Source organism: Nicotiana attenuata, unplaced genomic scaffold, assembly GCF_001879085.1.
Source record: "Nicotiana attenuata strain UT unplaced genomic scaffold, NIATTr2, whole genome shotgun sequence".
Lineage (NCBI taxonomy): Eukaryota > Viridiplantae > Streptophyta > Magnoliopsida > Solanales > Solanaceae > Nicotiana > Nicotiana attenuata.
In genome coordinates, this window is record NW_017672226.1 from 18,402 (window position 1) to 36,063 (window position 17,662).

The 17,662-nt window shown below is 43.4% G+C and overlaps 1 protein-coding gene across 1 annotated transcript; it reads left to right on the forward strand.

Annotated features, from left to right (window-relative positions):
* The first annotated feature begins 362 nt into the window (after positions 1 to 362).
* On the forward strand, positions 363 to 941 carry LOC109212378. The gene has a single exon (XM_019376019.1). It carries the CDS (start codon positions 363 to 365, stop codon positions 939 to 941), a length of 579 nt encoding a protein of 192 aa, XP_019231564.1.
* Positions 942 to 17,662: the final 16,721 nt, after the last annotated feature.

Below are 17,662 nucleotides of genomic sequence, written 5' to 3' on the forward strand. Positions count from 1 at the left end.
TTACTCCCTGCACCTCGCGTGCAGTTGCAGGTATTGTTCACCCGGTAGCGGGTTATTAGCTGATTGAAGGTATGGATATTGTAGCTGAGTAAGGTGACCACCAGCGTTCGCGGCACCGGATGTTGTCTTTTGATTTCCAGGATTTTTCCTTATATATTATTATTGGCCCTGTAGTTGTGTTCAGGTTTCTTTATATGTTCGTGACTTGTGACACCCCGGTCGGGTTGTGTTGGGTTGTACATACTGGTTATTATTGTCGTTAAGCTATATTTATCTATACATTTATGTTAAAAATTGTTAAAGAAACGCATTGGGTTAGTTGGCTAGCCTTGTCTTCACGAGAGGCGCCATCACGACCGGGTATGGAAATTGGGTCGTGGCAGCGCGAGGAGGTGGCAACGCTGATAAAGAACGGCCATCTCATGGAGTTCTTGAGAGATCGAGCCAAGAACAATTACAGTCGCAACCGGGACAACGCAGAACCCTCGAATATAGGGGAAGACCCTCCTCGGTTGACTATTAACATGATTTTCGGATGGAATAAAATCAATGATGTAACCTTCTTAGCGACTAAGAAGACAAAAGTATCGCTGACCTACATCAAGAGACTCCGGGAAGTCGCCAAAGACGACATCACCTTCACGGAGGAAGATGCCGACGGACTTCTTCTGCCGCATAACGATACCATGGTAATTTCTCTTAATGTTTTAGATTTCAAGATTAAACGTGTTTTGGTTGACCCAGGAAGCTCAGCCAACATCATTCAATGGAGAGTGCTGGAACACGCCAAATTAACTAGAAGTATCATTCCGGCAACAAAGCTCCTCGCCGGGTTCAACTTGGCGAGTGTGATAACCCGTGGAGAGAACCTGCTACCCACGAACGTCGAAGGGGTTCCGAAGACCACCTTATTTGAAGTGGTGGACGGTTACATGGGATAAAATATAATTCTCGGTAGACGGTTACATGAGATGAAGGTCGTGCCATCAATCTATCGCCAACTGTTTAAATTCTCGACCCTAGAGGGAATCAAACAGATAATAGGAGATCAATCGGCAATAAGAGAAATGAATGCAGTGTTGATTTCCAGTAGTAAAGGGAAGGAGCCCAACAAATAGCAATTACAGGAACCGCGCCTGCTCCCGTTCCAAGTGAAGATAACAAGGGCGAGGAGTCGTCGGAATCCCACCAGGTACCTAGATACTTTCAAGTACCGGAAGAGACAATCGCGACCAAATCCACGGCAAAAGAACTCGAACAAGTAGCTTTGTTTGAGGAATTCTTGGAGAGAAAATTTCACTTGGGAAAAGGACTCAATCCCAAACTCAGGTCAGGATTTATTAATTACCTTAAAGCTAACATTGATTGTTTATCATGATCGCACTCGGATTTGACAGGTATCCCTCTAGAGGTGGTCGTGCATAAGCTAAGCCTGGACCCAAGCGTCCCTCCGGTAAGGCAAAAGAAATGCCTGATAGCCGAGGTGAGAAACATGTTTGTTAAGGAAGATGTAACTCAATTAATTGACATTGGTTTAATCTGGGAGGTAAAGTATCTCGAATGGTTAGGTAATGTAGTTGTAGTTCCGAAAAAGAATGACAAGTTTCGAATATGCGTAGATTATAAAGACTTGAACAAGGCGTGCCCTTAAGACTCGTTCCCATTGCCAAACATTGATTAAGTGATTGATGCAACGACCGTACACGAGTTAATGAGTTTCGTCGATGCCTATTCCGGTTACAATCAAATTAAGATGAACCCCGAGGATCAAAAAAAAAAACTTTATTCATAATGAACTTCGACACATATTGTTATAATGTTATTCCCTTCGAGCTTAAAAACGTCGGAGCCACTTATTAGAGGCTCGTAAACAAGATGTTCGAAAAGTAGATAGGTAAAACAATGGAAGTGTATATAGATGACATGTTGGTCAAGTCTTTGAATGTAGGTGATCATTTAAAGCACCTCCAAGAAACCTTCGATATCTTGAGGAAGCGCAACATGAAGCTCAACCCGAAAAAATGCGCGTTCGGGTCGACCTCGGTAAGTCCTTGGGTTTCTTGGTTTCACAAAGAGGGATCGAGGTAAATACCGACAAGATCAAAGTCATCAAGGAAATCTCGGACCAGTTTATGAGCGTAAACGAAGTCCAAAGGCTAACTAGAAGATTGGCCGCTCTAAGCAGGTTCATCTCTCGATCCTCGGAAAAATGTCAACACTTCTTCTCTCTTCCGAAGAAGAAGAACAATTTCAAATGGACTCTGAAATGTCAGCAATCCTTGAAAGACCTGAAACGTTATTATCAAGCCCCCCGTTATTGTCAAAACCGGGGAAGGGGAACAATTGCTAATATACTTAGCGGTCTCGAAGGTAGCGGTAAGTGCCGTTTTAGTCCAGGAGGACGAAGGTACGCAATTTCCTGTCTATTATGTTTATAAAATTTTATCAGGAGCGGAGACTCTTTATCCGCACCTCGAAAAGTTGGCCTTAGCTCTCGTAGTCACCTCTCGAAAGCTTAGGCCTTATTTTCAGTGCCACTCGATAGCCATTGTGACGACCTTCCCCTTGTGGAATGTTTTTCACAAGACTGAGTTGTCAAGCCGATTGGCCAAATGGGCAGTCGAAGTTAGTGAATTAGATGTTGAATACAAGCCTAGACTGCGATAAAATCGCAAGTTTTGGCCGACTTTGTGGCCGATTTCAGTCTCAGGTTATGGCCCCTAGATGCTAAAGAATCGACGCTGGTGTCGAAAACGACATAAGGAGTTTGGACCTTGTTCACAGATGGAGCTTCCACTGTGAAAAGGTCCGGGCTCGGGTTGGTCCTAATCTCGCCTTTGGGGGAAACCCTGAGGCAGGCTATAAAAATATTCCGTTACCTAACAATGAAGTAGAGTATAAGGCTTTGGTTCCATGACTCGAATTGGCCGAGGACTTGGATCTGAGGTCATAGAAATTAAATATGATTCCCAACTGGTAGTAAACCAAGTGTACGGGATTTTCGATGCGAAAGAGGAATGCATGCAACAATACGTGATTGAAGTCACGATTCAGGTAGTGGTCTATCACACACATCCCGGGAGTAGAGAACGTAGAAGCAAATGCATTGGCCATTAGGGATCGTCCATAAAAATGAAAGGACGTGACTCCATTATTATCGTTCAACTTATGCATTCGGTACTGGATGTGGACGGCTATTTGAAGTGAATAAAACAAACCTGGTCTGGGACTGGTGGAATGAGTTCATCGATTACTTCAGCATGGAAAGTTGCCCGAAGACCCGAAGGCATCCCGTTCACCACGCACCAAAGTGGCTCGCTATAGCCTCATGGGTGCACAATTATGTAGGAGATCATTCCAAGGCCCGCTGGCCCGATGTTTGGGTACCTCGAAGGCAGACTACGTGATGAGAGAGGTCCATGAAGGAATTTGCGGGAACCATTCCGATGCAAATTTGTTGGTGTTAAAGCTGGTTAAGACAAGATACTACTAGCCTCAGATGGAGCAAGACACAAAGGCGTTCATTCAAAAATGCGACAAATGTCAGCGCCATGCATAGTTGGTGCACCAACCGGTGGAACTCTTGCATTCGGTACTATCCCCGTGGCCATTCATGAAATGGGGGATGGATATAGTTGGGCCGCTACCACCGGGTCCCCAAAGGGTAAGATTCCGTTTAATTTTAACCGATTACTTCACTGAATGGATTGAAGCAGGTCCTTACCAAAATATAGGTGAGCGCGAAGTGATCAACTTCCTATGGGAATACATAATTTTCCGGTTTGGAATACCGAAGGAGATTTCTAGTGATTATGGACTACAGTTCATAGAGTCCAAAGTCACAAAATTTCTTGAAGACTTTGTGAGAACGTACGGGAGTAAAATCTATTTTAATAATGATACAATGAGCCCTATATATAATACATATTCTATTCCTACTACATATGGAACTAAGACATATTCTACTCCTACTACAACTGGGACTAGGTCATATTCTACTCCAACTATATGTGGGACTAGGACTATTTACACATAACTATCTAATACCCCCTCAAGCCGGTGCATACAGATCATATGTACCGAGCTGTTACATATGTAACTAATACGAGGACCAGTGAGGGACTTGGTGAAAATACCTGCAAGCTGATCATTCGACATACAAGGCCACTAGACTCCCGCTGAGCAACAAAACCAAGTAGTTGCTGATAAATAGAAGTTGACCGAAAAGTTGTTGGAAAATTTTGAAAATAGCGAGACTAAGCTGAATTCCACACTGCAAATTAGGTTGTAAAACACCACCAGAAAACAGAAGCTTTTCTAGGAACTACTGTTCACACCGGGAAATCAGTGTTCACGTTAGAAAGTGCACTGTTCACGCCGGAAAAAATAAAGTTGTCAGAATTTGATGTAATTTATATGGGTAGGCTCGGAATCACTGGACGAGTAATTTTTCCTGAATAAGTTTTGTCAAAAAATGGCAGGAACACGCGCTGAAAGTTATTGTAGCTCGCCGGAACCCTAGTTCTAGCGGTGCGTGGAGGCGCGCGGGTGACTTTCTGCTGGAGCGATTGACTAAGATTTTGTTGCCTGACTTTTCTGAACAAGATGTAGTGTTGGTTTCCGCACAACACTTACTGATGAGGACATAACGCAAATCAATCTTGAGCCATCAACCGGAAAGACACATGGTGACTCACTTTTCCGTTCAGATGGGACTGAAATTTCTGGGGTTTGGTCGCACAAGGGTTTCAGATCTGATGCTGGTAGTGGTATATGCACAATACTACTATAGCAGTGATGAACCCTAAGAACAAGACGAAGTTGCCGGAAAATTGCACGACGGTGAGATCTTTCTTCCCGGATGTCGCTGGAATGACGCACAACGATAATTTTCTCACTAAAGCTCTGATACCATGTGAGAATGCACGGGAGAAAAATATATTTAATAATGATATAATGAGCCCTATATATAATACATATTCTATTCCTACTGCATATGTAACTAGAACATATTCTACTCCTGCTACATGTGGGACTAGGACATATTCTACTCCTACTATATGCGGGACTAGGACTATTTACACATAACTATCTAATAGACAAGAAAATCAAAAAGATTACATCCTCACCATACCATCCGAGCCCTAATGGGCAGGCGGAATCGACCAATTAGGTGATTATCCAAAACCTCAAAAAGAGGTTAAAAGTGGCTAAAGGCAAGTGGCCCAAAGAATTACTGTGCGTATTATGGGCGTACTGGACGACGACAAAATCAAGCACGGGAGATACACATTTCTCTCTTGTATATGGTGCAGAAGCTTTGATCCTAGTGGAAGTACGAGAACCAACCTTACGGTTCTCCTGAACAGATGAAGAAGCAAATAATAAGGCATTTCTGGTAATGCTGGAACTACTCGATGAACGTAGGGACTTGGCACACGCAAGGATGGTGGCTCAGAAGCAAAGGATGGAAAGATACTATAACCAAAGGGCCAATCTCCGCAACTTTAAAGTATCAGACTTGGTTTTACGGAAAGTGACTCAGAACACTCGGGAAATTGATGCTGGGAAGTTGGGTCCGACGTGGGAAGGCCCCTACCGAGTTTTAGCTGTCACCGGTAAAGGTTCATACGAGCTAGAGAATCAAGATGTAGTTAAATTGTCTAGCAATTGGAAAGTGACTCACCTCAAAAGGTATTATTGCTGATGGATCATGCCTATACTAAAAGTATGTGCCGCACTCTTTTTCTCTCGACCAATTTTTGTCCCAATCGGGGTTTTTCTGGCAAGGTTTTTAATGAGACAGCAACGAAAAGCATACTACGAAAGAAAAGTCATCATCAAAGTTAAGACCTTTAAATGACAAGGCATTGAAATAACAGACCACTACGAGATGGTTAAATTGTGTTTGGCTCGGTGCCAAGTTCCTAATGGGAAGTAAAGCTTACCATCAAACTAAAATCTATTCAACCGTTCACAAGTGTTTTAACCTAGAAAACAAGACCTCCAGTGTTCCAATTTGCATACTTCGCATTCTAACACAGGGGGAAGGGGAATAATATTGGATATAGTAGTGAGGATGCCACGAAAAACAGGACTACAAGACCCGAGAGCAATAATGTCTCATCGACATCAGGGACGACATGGCCAGCCCCGTAGAAACAAGTTGTACAAGTTAGGCACATGTATTGGCAATTTCTTTTTCTTTAGCAATCGAATGCATATGTACTTTTAAAGATGGAAGGAATAAAATAAAGTCCTTTTGTTTTTATCTTGTTTCTTGTCCAAACGATGAGTTAATTTTATCATTTGAAAGTTAGCAGAGAACTTCAAATGCTTGTGCCGGAGTGAACAAGAGACGTCCTCTTCAAGAGCCCCGTAAATATAAGAGGGCCCTCTCTTATGAAACCCTCATAGTAAAGGTTTGGTTCCAGAAGAGTTTATGCCCGGAACCCAAAGGCTATCGGGCGAAAATACACCCGAATCGTTATCTAATTCGACGCAAAAAGAATAAACTTTGCGCAATACTTAAATAAAAGTCTTCTTTAACTATCAACATGCCAAATGGCATAAGTACAAAAGTACAAAGGGAAAACAACAAAATAAAAAAGGAAAAATCTAAATATTATCGCCACCACAACTTGGGGGGGGGGGGGGAGAGGCATCTACGACACCCAGGGAGAAGTGGGCGGATCAGCCGCCGGAGTGGGACCTGGGCCTTCATCATCGTTCTCTTCAAGTTCCTCCACGGTTCCCAATTACTAAAAATTAGTACTTGAAGAATCAGTTGCGTCAAGATTAGCCGGGAGACGTTCTCGAGCAGTTAACTCCAGTGCTCGGGCCTTGGCAATTTCATCATCAATATCAACGATTCCCGCTTTGGCCTCCTCCAAGGTTTTTCTCCTCATATGATACATATCGTACTTCGTGGAAAAGATGAGAGAATCCTCTTGGAAGTGGAGTTTTGACTTAAGCTTGTCAACCTCGGCCTGGAGACCATCCAACCCAGATCTTGTGGCACCAAGACTAAGGTCAAGATCATGGATTGTAGATATGTGATTGATCCATGATCTTCTTAAACCTCTCTTCCATTCGAGCCCGCTTCTCCTCGGCAGCAACAACCTCTTCGATTTGGGAGCTCAAGGCTGCCTCCAAATTATTCACTTGCTCAACAGAGGCAGACTCACGCTTGGCAACAACAAGAGTAGCATCTTGAAGCTCAACCTACCTAGCCTTAGCATCTTGAAGTTGTGAATGTAGTTAAGTGGTTTCTTGGCTATGGTCCATCACTTCCTGCTCACTCTACTGCAACCGAGCCTCAAGCTCGGTCGCTTTAGCAGCCTTTGCCTCTAGCACCGGAGGTGCGCAACAAGTTGATTCCTTTCAGCCAACAGCTAATCCCATTCGGACATGAGTCCTTCTTTGTCAAGGATCAATATCTCAAGGCCTACAGAGGCAAGGAAGTTGGCCTGCAAAATGTATATCAAAGTAAAAAATAACAGACAAGTAAAGAACAAGTAGTAAGAGAAAAAGTACGGTACCGCTTCCGCATTGTGCGTGGAATTATTCAACATGCACTCGCCTGAAAGGGAATGTATTTTCTTCTTGGCTTCATGTAGTTGGCAAGCTCCACCGGCCTGGATAGCAGATGACAGCCTTTCGAAACCAAGAGAGTGACACTCCTCCTTCCTCGGGGATCTAGAGAAAGGAGTGAGTAATTGTGCCCCAAATTCCTTTGGTCAGGGGACTGGGGAGGAGAAGCACCCTCCTCTCGGGCATCTGTGGCCGTTAGAGAAGATGCAACGGATGCTGGTGGCGTAGGAGCATCTGGTGTAAAGGGGCGTGAAGTTGTTGGTGTTGTAAGTTGAGAAGCAACTGTAACATGAGCAATGCTAATTATTGGTTGCTCATTAATCAAAGACAGAAGAGGACCGGGTCCCGAACTCCTTGGACTAGGAACATGAACGGAGATAGGACAACAAGAGTTGGCATTATCTACCAGATCCATTTCGCCCTGCAGTGCTTGGGCCTCTTCATCGGTCAGTTGTAAAAGCTCTCCCGGTCGAGCATTCAATTGAGCTGATGAAGATTGTTGTCTCCATTGAAGGTAAGCCTCTTCATCACTAGCTTCCCCGTCATCTTCAATGACCACTACGGTCACGGCCGAATCAGGTGTGACCTTCTTTACTTTCTTATTTATCACCAGCCGAGGAAGAGCGCCGCCTTTTTGGTCGCTTAATCTCTGGCTGGGGACTCTAAGAGGAAGTGTCCCTACCAGAAATAGCCCCGAGGGCACCGCACCGAGTGGGAGCATCTTACTTATGTACATACAGAGTGGTTCTTGTCCTTCCATCCATATTTGAGGGCCATCTCCTTCCACCGGCGGGTTTCTAGCTTAGTAATATCCAGAATCTTCTGAACCATTAGTCCAGGCCTTCAACCCTTGGTGGTGTCCACCAAACAGCTGAAATCAAGAGGTCAATCTTGATGGAAAGCAGTCTTTTTATGAGTGAAAGAGATGAATAAATCACAAACTTACGTGAACGGCTCCATGATTCAGGAAAGGATGGAGTTGTGGCCGGGATTATATCCCTAGTAGCAATGATGACAAACCTCTCCATCCATCCACAATCATTGTCATCATCCACACTAGTAAGAAGGGTGTGGTGGCCATGTTTACTAGAATTTATTACTCCCCTTGAAAAAAATTTTGGGGAGTAGAGGTTCATCATATGTGCTAGGATTAGGGTTTTCCCCGTCTCCATGCACAACAAGCATAGACAAGACACCGTCCGCCACACAGAAGGGACTACTTGTGCCAAGCAGACCTGGTACCAGTGGCATAACTCTAAGATCACGGGGTCAAGTCCCCCGCTCAAAGAAAACAGGCCCCAAGTGAAGGGGTACGTATAAACATATGTAAAACTCTTCTTGGTGAAGGTAACCCGCTCTACCAGGTCAAGAGCAATGATGTTAAGGTATGGGCAGTTACAGTCCTTCTTCACAGTAGGGATAGTGGAAGGACGAATAAAAGAAGGATACCTGCTAACAGCCCAAGCCCGTGGATGCACAAAGGGAAACTTTTCTTGGAAGTCATTAGCGGTGCTAAAGTATTTGGGTATGATGATGCCTACTGTGGGAGGATGAACATCGACATCAACCTCTTTAATTGCTTCTCTTTGGGCCTCCACCGAAGAGAAAACTAGGGTTCTCAAAAGATTCAGTAAAAGTAGCCATAATAGTAAGAAGATGACGGAGTTTCTTGAAGAAAATCAGAAAGAAATGAAAGCAGAGGAAGGTTAAGTGCAAAGAAGGTACGAAACATATGGAAATTTTTGAAGTGAAAGAGGTAAGATGATGAGTATAAGTATAGATATAGACGGCAAAATCGTAGTCATGATTACCTCGAGAACCGGCAAAAATTTTGTTGAATCATGGTGCAACACGTGTTCGGGGTTTTTAATGCAAGAAGACACGTCCTAGCAAGCGTCATAGATTGTTTCGAAGGTTTCAGAAGATTTTCCTCCAAGAAAGAAATCTTCACCAACTTCCCGATGATAAAAAGATGTGCCACCGGAAAGCAGGGGGCTATCTATATAAGGTAAAATTGGCATATATTAAATGATCGAATGGTAGTACGTCATGTGGAACCGAAGACAGGTGGAAGATAAATCGAGTAACAACCAGTATCGGGAATAACAACTTCCATTGGTATCGGATAGATCCGAAGGGAGCACAATCAACGTGAGCAGATCGAATGTTTGCTATCGGAAAGCATTTAATGAAGAATATTTCCTGGCATTAAATGAGCAGCCATTTCAGAGAATATTTGCATTCATAGTATATCGTTACATGTTCACCAATGACCCCCTTCCTTGTCATTTAAGAGGGGTTCGATCCTAGGATCTTGTTTCCCTAGATCTAGCAATAAATAGTAGGCTCAACGGTCATTATAAGGACACAAAATTCTAGGCAAATATTATGCTACATTCTATTCTTAAGCTAAATTAAATAACTTACTCGCTTTTTGTTCTTACTTTTGTCCTTGGAAGCATTGTTCCTGGAGCCAGGCTTGTCATCTCCTTTGGTTTTAGTCGCTAATTCTTATTTTCAGTCTAGCTTTTTTTTTTAATCATTTTTAGATCAAATCAGTTCGCTTGTCTATTAACCACGTAATAAATTCAACTGTACCGTTTTTCGAATAAACAATATCGCCCAAACACCTCAAATCCTAAAAGAAGTGATTTTTGTCTTTCAAAAGCTTGGCCAAAACATGTTATTAGTTGTTGAAGAAACTTATCAGTTTGAACAATTAAGATTAGTTGACAAGAACAGATATTTCTCAATATTTAACCTATCATACCGTAAATCTTACAACAAAGCAGTCATGCTAAGTCCAGTCGAGACATATTTGGCCGTTGCTCATTTTTCTGCCTTTGAGCTATCCGTCAAGTATTGCATAACATCTACCCCCAACCATGGCAGTAAAATTCCAACAAGACATGAAGGTCCAATTTTTTTTGATTAACTGTATTTGCAAAAAATGGAGTTTAATATTTGAATTATTATAATTACTATATTTAAAAAATCTGTTTGAGAAATAGATCAAGTAAATAATGAATTTTATTCTTTCAAATAATCGACATTATTTTTTTCAAGTCAAATTAATGTTAAAATAAAGTTTCGAGCCGGTGTTAACGAGAGACTGGAGGTTTGGAGACATGCTCTTGAGTCTAAGGGTTTCAGGTTGAGCAGGACGAAGACAGAATACTTGGAGTGCAAGTTTTGCGCTGAGCAGAGGGAAGTGGGTGCGGATGTGAGGCTTGAATCACAGGTCACCCGAAGTAGAGGTAGCTTCAAGTACCTTGAGTCGGTTATCCAGGGGGGAGGGGCGATCGACGAGGATGTCACACACCGTATTAAGGTGGGATAGATGAAGTAGAGGTTAACATCTAGAGTCTTGTGTGACAAGAGAGTGCCACCGATACTCAAAGATAAGTTCTATAAAGCGGTGGTTAGACCGGCCATGATGTACGGGGGTAAGTGTTATCCTGTTAAGAACTCACATATCCAGAAGATGAAAGTAGTAGAAATGAGGATGTTGAGGTAGATGTGTGGATATACTAGGATGGATAAGATTAGGAATGAAGATATTCGGGAGAAGGTGTGCGTGGCTCCCATTGATGATAAGATGCGGGAAGCGAGGCTTAGATGGTTCGGGCATGTACAGAGAATAATCCCAGATGCTCCGGTAAGGAGGTGTGAGCGGCTGGCTGTGGAGGGCACGAGAAGAGGTAGAGGGCGGCCTAAGAAGTATTGAGGAGAGGTGATCAGGAAAGACATGCGAGGCTTCACATTTCCGAGGACATGGACCTTGATAGGAAGCTGTTGAGGTCGAGTATTAGGGTTGTAGGTTAGGAGGTAGTTCAGTCTTGTATACGGTAAAACCCGGGCTTACCCGATTTTACTATTTGATCGAGACCAGGGAGTTATATCGAAAGTCGGCCTCATAGTGGATCAGACCAGAGCACGAGGACAAGGTACCGAATTCGAGAATCGAGGTGCCTGTCGAGATCGAGGCCAGTAGCGATCGAGACCAAATAGGGTAGACTTCGATCAAAGCGCAATAACAGAAAAGCGAGATATCCGTGACCGGTCGAAGATCATGGCGGAAATCCCAGAACATATCAAATTAAGGGCGATTGTTTAGGCTAATCATGGGATTTACTTCCGTCATTAGAATTGTACCATAGATAGGATTCCTCTACTATATAAAGAGGGTTCTAACCATTTTGTAGACACCTTACATTCACGTATATCAAAGCAATACAATACTTCCTTTCTAGCTTATTTTATTGTTCATCGATTTGCTTATCTCTTAATTATTTGGTACTGATCAGTTCGAGGGCACTCAAGCTCGAAGGCTGAATTACATTTTAATACTTGTTTGCTTTATCTCGTTGTAATCTCTACTACTAATCTTTACATTTATCAATTGATATTAGGTGAAATCACATGTCTTTAAAATACTTTATAAGTTTAATTGTTATTCAATTTTTAGAGTAAACAGTTTGGCGCCCACCGTGGGGCTAAAGATAATAGTGATTGCCTAGTATTAATTCCCATACCACACACTGCTTTACAGTTGTTCTCGTAAGCGTCTTTGATTTGAGGAATCAACATGTCAAACTTTCAAGTAGCACCCACTCATGCAGATAACGACCTTGGTTTCATGGCAAGAGCGAACACGTAGTCGCCCCGGGAAATGGGGTACCTCCAGTCAACCCCGATGGACCACTGGCCATAGACCCACTCGATGTCAGCTCCTATATTGCCATTAATGAGAATTTGGACGTCGACTTTGAAATAGCATCCGTAGAGATGCCCGAGAAGCCAATCAGAATGCACAAAGCGGTGAAGAAGGTGGAATTAGCCTTCGAATGATATTCAAAATGTTACAGACTCAACAAGCTGCGATAGTGCAACTCCAAAATTAGAATCGAGCACTAAGAAGGATTGAGCTCGAGACATCACAAGAAATTATTCATAGAGCCAAACCTGTACCGGAGAAATCGAACGACATAGAATCGGGTACTGACCCCGCCATTATAAAGATGCTCGAGGAGATCACTAAACGGATTGAATCAGGAGAAAAGAAAATCGAGGAAAATGATAAAAAGGTAGAAACATACAACTCCCGAGTCGATCAAATACCGGGGCGGCCACCGATTCTAAAGGGTTGGGATTCGAAGAACTTCGTGCAGAATCCTTTCCCTCCAAGTGCGGCTCCGAAGTCCATCCCGAAAAAAATTCCCCATGGCAGAAATTCCCAAATACAATGGAACCACTGACCCTAATGAGCATGTTACTTCTTATACATACACAATAAAGGGGAATGACTTGGAAGATGATGAGATCGAATCTATTCTATTGAAAAAGTTTGGAGAGACTTTATCGAAAGGGGCGATGATATGGTACCACAATTTGCCACCCAATTCCATCGATTCCTTCGCCATGCTTGCAGACTCGTTCGTAAAGGCACATGCTGGAGCAATAAAGGTTGCGACTAGGAAGTCAGACCTCTTCAAAGTAAGACAAAAGGACAACGAAAAGCTAAGGGTTGTTCTTGGTTCCAGATGGAACGCATGGACCTACACCCGGTCACAGACGATTGGTTTGTTCAAGCTTTTACTCAAGGTTTGAACGAGCGATCGATAGCGTCATGATAATTAAAGTAGAATTTAATTAAATATCCAACTGTAACCTAGGCCGATATACATAATCGATATCAGTCAAAGATTAGGGTCGAGGATGATCAATTGGGAACTCCTTCCGGTTCCGTTTACCCGAATAGGCTCGTCGGTAGAATTGAAAGGGACATCGACAGAGAACCCCGATCGAACAGAGATAGGTACCAACCATACAACGCATATCGTAGAAATAGTGGCCCAGGACGTAACCCCGCTCGAAATGATCGAAGGATGATCGAGGACAGAGATCCCGAGGGTTCATGAGTAAAATATGGCTTTGATAAACATGTCGAGCCAACGGAAGCACCGTGTCTATCAGAATACAACTTCAGCATTGATGCGTCAAGTATTGTATCAGCCATTGGACAGATCAAAGATACCAGATGGCCCAGGCCCCTACAGACCGACCCAACTCAAAGGAACCCTAATCAAATGTGAAAATACCATGGTATCCATGGTCACAAAAATGAAGACTGCAGACAGTTAAGGGAGGAGGTAGCTCGTTTATTCAACGAGGGTCACCTTCGAGAATTTTTATGTGATCGAGCCAAGAACCACTTCAAAAATAGAGATTCAAACAGACAGAACGAGTAGGAAGAGCCACAACGTAATTCACATGATCGTTGGTGGGGTCGATATTCCTCAAGGACCGGTATTTAAATGCACCAAGGTGACAATCACGAGGGAGAAGCAAACTCGGGACTACTTACCAGAAGAAACCTTGTCTTTCAACGACGAGGATGCAGAAGGGATCGAACAACCTCACAACGACGCACTAGTAATATCTATCCTTATGAATAAAATTTAAGTTAGAAGTGTGTTGATCGATCCAGGTAGCTTGGAAAATATTATTCCATCAAGGGTCGTAGAGCAACTCGGCCTCCAAGATTAAATCGTGCCTGCAGTTTGGGTACTTAACGACTTCTACATGGCAAGTGAAACCACCAAAGGGGAAATCATTTTCCCAGTAAACGTGGCCGGGACCATTCAAGAAACAAAATTCCATGTGATCGAAGGCGATATGAGGTACAAGGCGTTACTCGTGAGGCCTTGGATCCATAACATGAGGGCAGTACCCCCGACGCTTCATCAAGTCGTGAAGTTCCCAACATCTGAAGAAATCAAAACGGTGTAAGATGAATAATCCGCTGCCAAAGAAATGTTTGCAATCGATTAGGTAGTAACAGTATTGGCGCTTTCATCAGTAAAGGGATCGGAGTTGAAGGGAAAGCAAGAAGTCAAATAGGAACCACAGTCACCGGCCTCAGCCCGATCGGAGGAGCAGGAAACTTTCGAGGATGATGATTATATGATACCTCGAACCTTCATAATCCCCGATGATTCCGATGCAACGAAGTCAACGGTCAAAGAGCTGGAACAAATCATACTGATCGAGCATCTTCCCGATCGAAAGGTATACCTGGGCACGGGGTTAACTCCGGAGCTCAGGAAAAAACTCGTTCAATTCCTTTTAAATAACATGGTTTGTTTTGCTTGGTCCCACTTAGATATGACAGGGATCTCACCGGAGATCATTACGCATCGACTGATCTTGGATCCGAAGTTCCACCCAGTGAAACAAAAGAGAAGACCTCGGCCCGAGGTAAAACATGCATTCGTTAAGGACGAGATAACAAAACTTCTCAATATAGGATCCATTCGAGAGGTAAAATATCCTGAATGGTTAGTAGACATAATTGTAGTCCCTAAAAAGGGAAACAAACTTAGAATATGCGTAGACTATAAGGATTTAAACAAGGCATGCCCTAAAGATTTTTTTCCTTTGCCGAATATCGATCACATGATTGATGCCACGGCCGGCCACGAGATCCTTAGTTTTCTCGATGCCTACCCCGGATACAATCAAATACAAATGAACTCGGAGGATCAGGAAAAGACTTCGTTTATCACTAAATACGGCACCTATTTCTATAATGTAATGCCGTTTGGACTAAAAAATGCTGGTGCTACTTATCAATGCCCAGTAAATCAAATGTTCGAAGAACAAATAGGTAAATCAATGGAGGTTTATATTGATGATATGCTAGTTAAGTCTCTGCGAGTAGAGGACCATTTGAAACATTTAAAGGAGACCTTCGACATACTGAGAAAACATAACATGAAGCTCAACCCGGAGAAATGTGCATTCGGGGTCGGTTCGGACAAGTTCCTCGGCTTTATGGTATCAAATCGGGGAATCGAAATCAACCCCGATAAAATCAAGGCAATCAAAGACATCACAGTTATTGATAATGTCAAGGCTGTACAAAGGTTAACAGGACGCATAGCCGCCCTGGTTCTTCTTACTACTTAAGAAAAAGAGCGGTATCGCATGGACCCTGGAATCTCAATAGGCCTTGGAGGAACTCAAATGATACCTGTCGAGCCCGCCATTGCTTCACACCGCAAAGGCGGACGAGCAACTTTACTTATACTTAGCAGTCTCGGAGATAGTGGTAAGTGGGGTCTTAGTTCGAGAAGAGCAAGATACGCAATTTCCTGTTTATTAAGTTAGTTGGACCCTAGGTGAAGCCGAGACCCGATACCTACACCTAGAAAAGTTAGCGCTTGCTTTAATAAGCGCCTCTAGGAAATTAAAACCATATTTTCAATGTCACCCAATTTGTGTTGTAACACACCTACCCCCTCCGCAACATTTTGCACAAGCCTGAACTCTTAGTTCGATTGGCCAAATGGTCCGTCGAGATCAGCGGGTATGATATCGAGTATCAACCCCGAACGGCCATCAAGTCTCAAATCTTGGCGGACTTCGTGGCCGACTTCACGCCACCCCTCGCACCTGAGGTCAAAAAGGAACTATTATTAAAATCGGGTACATCATCGGGGGTGTGGATCCTCTTCACAGACGGCGCTTCGAACGGAAGGGGTCTGGGCTAGGCATCGTTTTGAAGCCACCCACAGGTAATACAATTAGACAGTCTATCAAAACTTCAAAATTAACTAACAATGAGGCCGAGTATCAAGCCATGATTGCAGGTCTCGAACTAGCTAAGAGCTTGGAGACGGAGGTCATCGAGGCCAAGTGAGACTCCCAACTTGTGGTAAATCAAATCAATAGAACTTTCGAGGTTCGAGAAGATCGAATGCAAAGGTACTTGGACAAACTACAAGTGTCTCTACATCTATTTAAAGAATGGACCTCGCAGCACGTACCTTGAGAACAAAATAGCGAGGCCGATGCCCTTGCAAATTTGGGGTCGTCGATCGAAGATGATAAACTTAGCTCGGGGACTGTCGTACAACTTTCGAGGTCGGTAATCGAAGAAGGACATGCCAAAATAAACTCCATAAGTCTAACCTGGGATTGGAGGAATAAGTACATCGAATACCTAAAGAACGAGAAGCTACCATCGGATCCTAAAAATCAAGGACTCTACGCACGAAGGCTGCACGATTCACATTGGTCGAGGATGGAACACTGTATAGGAGAACGTTCGATGGACCATTTCAAAGTGTTTGGGACCAGGAGACACCGTTTACGTTCTACGGGAAATTCGCGAGGGCACTTGCAGAAATCAGTCCAGTACTGAGTCATTAGTTCACAAAGTCACCAGAGTAGGATACTATTGGGCCGATATAGAAAAAGACACTAAAGGATTTGTTCGAAAGTGTGACAAATGTCAAAGGTATGCGCCGATGATCCACCAGCCCGGGGAGCAACTCCACTCAGTCTTATCCCCATGGCCGTTTATGAAATGGGGGATGGATATCGTCGGCCCTCTACCATCTGCCCCAGGTAAAGCTAAATTCATTTTATTTATGACTAACTATTTCTCTAAGTGGGTTGAAGCGCAGGCCTTAGAGAAAGTTAGAGAAAAAAAAGTCATAGACTTCATTCGGGACCACATTATATGCCGATTCGGAATGCCTGCCGAGATCGTATGCGACAATGGGAAGCAATTCGTCGGCAGCAAAGTGACAAAGTTTTTCGAAGACCACAAAATAAAAAGGATCCTATCAACGTCGTATCATCCTAGTGGGAATGGGTAGGTCGAATCGACAAATAAGACCGTCATCAAAAATATAAAGAAAAGATTGAACGAGGCTAAAGAAAAATGGAGAGAAATGTTGCCCGAGGTCCTTTGGCGTATCGAACAACGTCAAAATCCAATACGGGGGCAATACCGTTCTCTTTAGTCTACGGTGCCGAAGCTCTGATCTCTGTCAAAGTTGGGGAACCTAGCTTCAAGTTTCGGTATGCAATGGAAGAGTCAAATCACGAGGCTATGAATATGAGCCTCGAATTGCTAGAAAAAAGATGGGAAACCTCCCTCGTTCGAATGGCCGCACAGAAATAGCGGATCAAAAGGTATTACAACCGAAGAGCCAATCTTCGACACTTTAAGATCGGGGACATAGTTCTGAGAAAGATCACCCTCAATACTCGAGAC